At 48.7% G+C, this 8,615-nt stretch overlaps 1 protein-coding gene across 1 annotated transcript; it reads left to right on the plus strand.

The window, feature by feature from the left end:
• The first annotated feature begins 74 nt into the window (after positions 1-74).
• LOC123186983 (replication protein A 70 kDa DNA-binding subunit C) lies at positions 75-5,063 on the plus strand. Its single transcript, XM_044598728.1, has 2 exons — positions 75-534; positions 1,805-5,063. The coding sequence occupies exons 1-2, from the start codon at positions 242-244 to the stop codon at positions 4,593-4,595; spliced, it is 3,084 nt and encodes a 1,027-aa protein (XP_044454663.1). The 5' UTR covers positions 75-241; the 3' UTR covers positions 4,596-5,063.
• The last annotated feature ends 3,552 nt before the right edge of the window (positions 5,064-8,615 follow it).

The following is an 8,615-nucleotide window of genomic DNA, read 5'->3' on the forward strand; positions in this document are numbered from 1 at the left end:
CCTCGCCACCGAAAACGCTCCCCTCCACTACCGCGCTCCACCCGGAAACTTAAATCGAGAACCCCCCCTGCACCCGGTCCATAGACCCCACCTCGCGAACCGCCTCCTCCTTCCTTCCCCCGCACACCACCCGCCGCCGCCGCCGCCGCCGCCGCCCCGCCTCCTCCTCTCCCACAACCCCCCCTAGGGTTCCCTCCACCCAAATCCGAACCCAATCCAATCCAATCCAGCCGGCGACGGGATGGATGGGGCGCCGCGGCTGACGGCGGGGGCGGTGAGGGAGATATGGGAGCTGCCGGACGGGCCGGGGACCATCCAGCCGGTGCTGCAGGTGGCGGACCTGCGCGCCGTCACCACCAAGAACCCCGTCGGCCACCAGTCGGAGCGCTACCGCATGCTGCTCTCCGACGGCGTCCACTCCCAGCAGTCCATGCTCTCCACCAACCACAACCACCTCGTCAAGACCGGCGCCCTCCGCCAGGGCTCCATCGTCCACCTCCAGGACATCACCTGCAACACCATCCAGAACCGCAGGTCCGTCTTCCCCCTCCTCCCCCCGAGAAAGATTGGATCTTGCTCCGCTTGCTTCGGTTCGATTCTTGCTCATCCAAGATGGGATCTTGCGGTAGATTCTTGGGTTCTACAGTGGATTGTTTGCGCACGATGGGGGTTTCAGAGTTGCTTGTCTTGCAACTTCTGAATCAAGATTTAGGGATTTCATCAAATCTACACTCTCCGCCGTAATGATCTCTAAGACCACATTTACAGCGCACACCAATGTTTACATTGATAAGTTGGGTTTAATCTAAAGCGTCAAGCAATGCACTGGCCCTGAAGTTCAGCTTCAGTTGACTGTATTTTTTAGGTAGCAGAACATATATGCCACTGCTGATTCAGTTTTGAGCCTTCATTCAGTACCAGCAGAGTAAGTTATCTCTGGTGTGGTCTGCATACTGCTCAAGAAAATGAGGGGAGTGTTTGATTCCGTGTTATTTAGATGAATGTTTTTAACTTTTCATGTTTGCTGGTGCGTGCAGAATTAGTCTGCGAGCTGCAGTCTCGCTCTTCCGTGGCCTGTAAAAACAATTTGGTTTCCTATCCCACCGTGATTGGACATGCCGCTGTCTTTTTGCGAGTGTACTCTGACCCAATGAAATGCACTTTGCTTTTCATGTCTTAATTAACAAGTACCAGTGCCAAGAAAGCCACAGGCTCCTAGTATGTGATACACAACTTTTTTAAGAACTACCCTTGCGGTGTTAGGATTTTATCAGCCCATGTGTGTCATGTTTTTAAGTTTTGCTTGGTGCAGTAAAAAGGGTGTTGTATTTTGTGTCAATGCTGCTGCTAAAGCAAAATAGAACCAATGAAACAGTTTACATCATGTGTTGTCATGATCTGAGCTGGTGTAGGATTTCCGTAACCTGTCGTTACCAAACACGCCATAAGTGTTTGGAACCTTGTTTGTTCTTGTGTCCGTGAGTAAACATGCATAATTCCAGAATATAGCAAGTAGAATGGGCAGGCTGGATTTTCTAAATTCTAAAGGTGTGTCTAGTTATATTCTGCAATCACTTCTTGAAATTGCCTTTTTTTTGGTAACTACTCCTTCCGTATCAAAATAGAAGACATTTTTTTTGACATTGTCACAGTGTTAAAAAACGTCTTGTATTAAGTTACAGAGGTAGTACCATTGTACGACCTGACTTTGTTTCTATATATAAAACTAAAATCCTATGGTATAACTAACAGATATCTTTCAGGGAACTTCCGGTAGCTGACAATTTTTCTCTGTTGCATTCAGGATCATTATTGTTGTCGAACTTGATATTCTGCTAAGTGAGTGTGATTTGATCGGGAAGCCAAAGATTTATGACAAGAGCTTACCTGCGGGACATGTGCCTAACTTACCAGCCAGTGCTGCTCAAGCAAATAGTGGAAACCATTCCAATGGTCCAGGCATGCTTGGCAATGGTGTAGCCCCAAGGGTGGAGCAGAGTACTAACAATCAGTCGTATGGTGGACCCTACAATGGTGTTCACAGCCCAGCGGACCCTTCTATTGGCCGGACACTCCAACCTGGACCTAACAATGTGTCGTCTGGTGGATCTTATGGTACAATGCCAGCACAGAACACAATGAATGGCGGCAATATGGCGCAGCCAAACTCTCAGCGGCCTTACAATGGTGTTCACAGCCCAGTGGGCCCTTCTATTGGTCAGACAGTCCAACCTGGACCTAACAATGTGTCGCCTGGTGGATCTTATGGTGCAATGTCAGCGCAGAACACAATGAATGGCAATATGGTGCAGCCAAACTCCCAGCGGCCTTTAGTGAACTCTCATCAAAACCAAAGATTTGCAGTTCCTGGCGCAGGTGGGGGCATAAGCCCCCCTGGCAATGTTTATGGGCGTCCCGCTCAGCCTTCGTATCAGCAGCCACCTCCAGTTTATACAAATAGTGGCCCAGCTGCTAAGAACGGAGCTGCCCTTCGCACCGTCCCGATTTCTGCACTCAACCCTTACCAACGTACATGGACAATAAAGGCTAGGGTGGCTGCCAAGAGTCAGGTCAAGCACTACAACAATGCAAGAGGTCCAGGCAAACTCTTCAACTTTGATCTCCGTGATGCACACGGTGGAGAAATTCGTGCAGTATGCTTTAATACACAGTTGGATCAGTTCTATGACCTGATTGAGGTTGATAAAGTGTACTTGATATCTAGAGGGTCGCTGAAACCTGCAAATAAGCAGTTTAACCATTTGAACAATGACTACGAAGTCACTCTGGATGGTGCAACAACCATAGAAGTTTGTTCTGATGATGATAGCAGCATCCCTAGGCAGCAGTTTGATTTCCGACAGATCAGCGAAATAGCTAACATGGATAAAGACACCATGGTGGATTTGCTTGGGGTTGTTACATCAGTTAGCCCTTCTTCTCCATTTACACGGAAGGATGGTGTGGAAACCCAGAAAAGAGTCCTTCAACTGAGGGACATGTCTGGTTGCAGTGTGGAAATAACCTTTTGGGGTGGCTTCTGTAATGCTGAAGGACAGCAGCTGCAGTCGCTGTGTGATTCTGGTTCAAATCCTGTGCTTGCCCTGAGATCTGTCCGTGTTGGTGAATTCAAGGGCAGAAATGTAAGCACAATTGGCTCAAGCTTCTTAAAAATAAATCCAGACTTCCCTGCTGCCGAAAGTCTGAGGCAGTGGTACATAACTGAAGGGAAAAACGCTGCTTGCACTTCTTTATCTATGGGAGGGTCAGGCATGGGCCGGACTGATGACCGAAAAACTGTTGAGCAGATCAAGGCTGAAAACTTGGGGAGATCAGAGAAGCCTGATTGGATCACTGTTAAGGGTGCAATTTCACACATCAGCACCGACAACTTCTGTTACCCAGCTTGCACCACGGAGGTTAATGGTACACGCTGCAACAAAAAGGTCACGAATAATGGCGATGGTATGTGGCAATGTGACAAATGTGAGCAGAGCACTCCAAATTGCGAGTATAGGTACATGCTCCAGTGTCAAATCCAGGATTATACCGGGACCAGCTATGCAACTGCATTCCATGACGCTGGCAAGGATATAATTGGCCTCCCAGCACAAGATCTGTACAGGATAAAACATGAAGAGCAAGATGATGAGAAATTCGCAGACATCATACAGAAGGTCCGTTTTGAGCTATTCCTTTTCAAGCTGAAAGTCAAGGAAGAAGTGTTTAATGATGAACCTCGGGTGAAATGCTACATTGTTAATGCTCAGAAATTGGAGGACACGTCGAAAGAGTCTCGCTTTCTACTGGGACCAATTGATAGCCTTTTGGTGGACGATGGCTTAGGTCCAACCCCTGGGGTGAGTGGTGCTGCTGCTGTCAACACTGGTTTCACCTCCAACACTGGTACCTACAGCACGAATATGAGTGGCCCAAATCAGTTTGGGCAGCGAACGAGCTCATCTAGCATGGTGCCTGCCACACCATCAGCGACACGATATTCACAGAACTGCAGTATTTGTGGGTCCACTGGGCATAGTGTGCAGAACTGCCCTGCAGTGGCCATGGATATGCAGCAACCAGCAGCAAGCGGCTACGCGGCTAGTTCCTATGGCTCTTCACCTGGTGATGCCGGCTCGGGTCTGTGCTTCAAATGCAACCAGCCCGGGCACTTCTCCAGAGACTGTCCACAGCAGGAGGCTACCTCCTACAGGTCTCCAGCCGCCAACGCCAATGCCAACTCGGGTCTGTGCTACAAATGCAATCAGCCTGGGCACTTCTCCAGAGACTGCCCAGGGCAGGCGGCTAACTCCTATGGCGCCTCAGCTGGTGGCAACGCCGGCGCAGGTGGCCTGTGCTTCAAATGCAATCAGCCTGGGCACTTCTCCAGAGACTGCCCAGGGCAGGTGGCTAACTCCTATGGGGCCTCAGCTGGTGGCAACGCCGGCGCAGCTGGCCTGTGCTACAAGTGTAACCAGCCTGGGCACTTTGCCAGAGACTGTCAGGCGCAGGCTGCTGCTCCCCAGCGCCAGGCTTACGGGAACGGTGCCGCATCAGGAGGGTACAACCGGCAGTCCTATGTCGGTAGCTTCTGAAGTATTTCGGCTGACCCGATAGCATCTTGCTTCGGTTTTAGTTGCGCGGCGATGTCTACAACTGGCAGCCCTTTGCTGGTGGCTTCTTGAGTATTTTGGCCGACCCAATAGCATCTTGGTTCGGTTTTTAGTTGTGCGGCGATGGCATCGCAGCGTTTTATGTATAGTTGTTAAAAAAAATCTGCATGCTGTGTCTCTGCGTGGCAGTGGCGTCTGGACCTTGTGCTACTACTTTCAAGTCTTTATAAATCAGTGTGTGTTAGGTATAATATTGCCTTTCTGGTTAGTTTTGTGAGCTGCAAATTACTTGTGGTTTGCTGTTCTGTTCTGATCTTTGGCATCCTATTTGTTCTGTTCTGTTAATGCGTTTGCAGTGTTTTGGTCGTCACTTGTTCAATAGCCAGAAAGCGGTGTGTGTGTGTGTGTGTGAACACCTATTATTATTCCTTTGATATGAAGTCGGGCTATTAATTTGTACTCCCTCTGTTTCTTTTTAGTCTGCATATAAGATTTGGTCAAAGTCAAACTTGGTAAAGTTTGACCAACTTTGTAGGGAAAAATATCAACATCTACAATACTAGTAAATCTATATGGTATGAAAATTAATTTCATGATGCATCTAACGATATTGATTTCATATTGTGAATCTTGATATTTTTTTCTATAAACTTCGTCAAAGTTAAAAAAGTTTGACTTTGACCAAATCTTATATGCAGACTAAAAAGAAACGGAGGGAGTATATAGTAGGCATGCTTAAATCTTGCTTATTAGAAAAAATATTTATAGTAAGATTAGATACATATTTTTTTTGTAGTAATAACATAAGTAGATCAAATAGGATGTCTGACTGATTTGTACTACAACATGAGTAATACTCTATTAGGGCATCTCCAAGGCCGACCTGTAAGCCTCCCGCAACCATCTGAACCGCGAAAGTCATCAAACGTGGTGCTGTATTGGTCCGTGGGGTGGTTAGGACGCGATTTCTGTTGCAAAAGGGAGACAAAAGTGTGCGTGTGTGTGGGGGGGGGGGGGGGGGGGGGGGGGGGGTTGCTGGAGTCTGGACACACGAAATGTACGAATTCGACACCCCAGGCCTACCCAAAACCCTTGCGACTCCATCCTCCCCTTTTCCATGCCACACCTCTGCCGAAAATCTGCGTCTCCGGCACCTCCGGCGATCTAGCATGGCTCCCCGCCGCTTCTCCTCCGACTGCCCCGCCAGATACCATCCTTTACCATGCTTGGCTACTGTTTGATTAATCCCCGGAGTTGAAAACAATTGTCCCTTCTTGTTTATAGCAATGGATTCCGATTTAGAGTACATATACGAACAATATGTTGAGTCCACCGACGACTCATCGGACAAGGAGTACTCCGATGAGACGGCGATGATGTAGGTGGTCCTTGGAGACCCGCAGAGCGTGCGGAGGAGCATGTTCTCAATTTCAAGGGCTCGATCAAGGGTCATCTAGTGCTCAACCGCAATAGGACGCGCGGGCATTTGACTACTTTGCCCCCGATGCACTATTTGCTGACCATTTTCGCAGGCATTTTCAGATGCGCAAGACTGTCTTCAATCGTTTGTACCATGGCGCCCGATCCTATGATGACTACTTCATCTCGAAGAAGGACGCCGTGGGAACGATTGGCTTCTCTTGTTACTAGAAGTGCACGGCCGCACTCCGGATTCTTGCATATGGCACGACCACTGATTCGTGGGACGAGTACCTATGAATGTCTGAGAGCACATGCGGAGATGCCACGATCAGGTTTGCAACTGCCGTGGTCAAGGTGTTTGGACCTCAGTACCTGAGAGAACCAACTGTAGCAGACACGGAGAGGACATGCAGGGGGGGGGTGCTGGAGTCTGGACACACGAAATGTACGAATTCGACACCCCAGGCCTACCCAAAACCCTTGCGACTCCATCCTCCCCTTTTCCATGCCACACCTCTGCCGAAAATCTGCGTCTCCGGCACCTCCGGCGATCTAGCATGGCTCCCCGCCGCTTCTCCTCCGACTGCCCCGCCAGGTACCATCCTTTACCATGCTGGAGTCTGGACACACGAAATGTCTGAGAGCACATGCCGGGGGGGGGGGGTACCCAAAACCCTTGCGACTCCATCCTCCCCTTTTCCATGCCACACCTCTGCTGAAAATCTGCGTCTCCGGCACCTCCGACGATCTAGCATGGCTCCCCGCCGCTTCTCCTCCAACTGCCCCGCCAGGTACCATCCTTTACCATGCTTGGCTACTATTTGATTAATCCCGGGAGTTGAAAACAATTGTCCCTTCTTGTTTATAGCAATGGATTCCGATTTAGAGTACATATACGAACAATATGTTGAGTCCACCGACGACTCGTCGGACAAGGAGTACTCCGATGAGACGGCGATGATGTAGGTGGTCCTTGGAGACCCGCGGAGCGTGCGGAGGAGCATGTTCTCAATTTCAAGGGCTCGATCAAGGGTCATCTAGTGCTCAACCGCAACAGGACGCACGGGCATTTGACTACTTTACCCCTGATGCACTATTTGCTGACCATTTTCGCCGGCATTTTCAGATGCGCAAGACTACCTTCAATCATTTGTACCATGGCGCCCGGTCCTATGATGACTACTTCATCCTGAAGAAGGACGCCGTGGGAACGATTGGCTTCTCTGGTTACTAGAAGTGCACGGCCGCACTCCGGATGCTTGCATATGGCACGACCGCTGATTCGTGGGACGAGTACCTATGAATGTCTGAGAGCACATGCGGAGATGCCACGATCAGGTTTGCAACTGCCGTGGTCAAGGTGTTCGGACCTCAGTACCTGAGAGAACCAACTGTAGCAGACACGGAGAGGCTCCTGACAATCTCAGAAGCAAGAGGGTAGCCAGGTTTGCTTGGATCTCTTAACTGCATGTATTGGAAATGGAAGAACTACGCGAAGGCTTTACAAGGGCAATATTAGGGGGTATGTTAAGAAGCCCACAATCATTCTTGAAGCAGTTGCATCACAGGATCTTTGGATTTGACACGCTTTCTTTTGCATGTCTGGATCTCACAATGAGATCAATATGCTGCAACAATCGTTGTTGTTTGCGAGGCTGCTTCTATACTGTCAATGGACATGAGTACAACATGGGCTACTATCTGGTTGACGGTATCTATCCTTCATGGGCTACCTTTGTCAACACCATCTCAAACCCACTTTGCTAGAAAAAGGTTCACTTTGCCCAAAGATAAGCAGATAGAAAGGATGTCGAGAGGGCATTTGGAGTTCTTCATACCCGTTTTGCAAGTGTCCGTGGACCTGCAAAGCAATGGGATCTGAAGACAATGATCGTCGAGGATAAGGGTGACGATGTTGTCGCAACTCTGAAATTTGAGAACATGGGCCCGTCCAACTTCCGAACCAGAATCCGTCCAGCTTTGAGGAGTTTATTCAAATGCATCAAAAAATTCGGCATCGACCAACTCACGAGCAGTTCAAGGAAGATTTGATCGAGCATCAGTGGACGGTGAAAGGGGACAACAATGTTTGGATGTAAATATTTGAACTTTTATAAATATGAACTAGTGCTGCATGCGGCTACTTGATTGTGCAGACCGCGGAAAAAATCCGGAAAGCCGGATGTATGTAGCTACGGTTGGATGTCGACATCGCATCTGTGTCCGCGGACTGGTCCATATTGTGATAGGGCGTGCACCAAACAACATAATTAGGCGATAAAATGAGGACCTCATATTTATTGCTGTACGCACCAGCCAACAACGGAGGGAGCACGCAACCCCCGCTCCCCCGCGCGTCCTCATGGGCCGGCCCATGTGTGGGGCGGGAAGCGGCAAGCATTTTTTTTGCTTTTTTTTCTATTTGCCGTTGCAAAACCAATTTGGGATTTCAAAAAAGTTACAAATTTTGAAATTTTTATGAATTTGATTTTTTTCATGATTTAGGAACATGTTTGGGAAATGATAAATACTAACGGAATTAAAAATGCCGAATTAAAAAAAAACTTGACTTAAAATATT

Source organism: Triticum aestivum, chromosome 1A (assembly GCF_018294505.1).
Source record: "Triticum aestivum cultivar Chinese Spring chromosome 1A, IWGSC CS RefSeq v2.1, whole genome shotgun sequence".
Lineage (NCBI taxonomy): Eukaryota > Viridiplantae > Streptophyta > Magnoliopsida > Poales > Poaceae > Triticum > Triticum aestivum.

Bases quoted from the DNA above. Each gene is read 5' to 3' on its own strand.
- LOC123186983 (XM_044598728.1), top strand. From the start codon at position 242: ATGGATGGGGCGCCGCGGCTGACGGCGGGGGCGGTGAGGGAGATATGG. The intron at 535-1,804 runs GTCCGTCTTCCC...TGTTGCATTCAG, and splicing joins AACACCATCCAGAACCGCAG to GATCATTATTGTTGTCGAAC.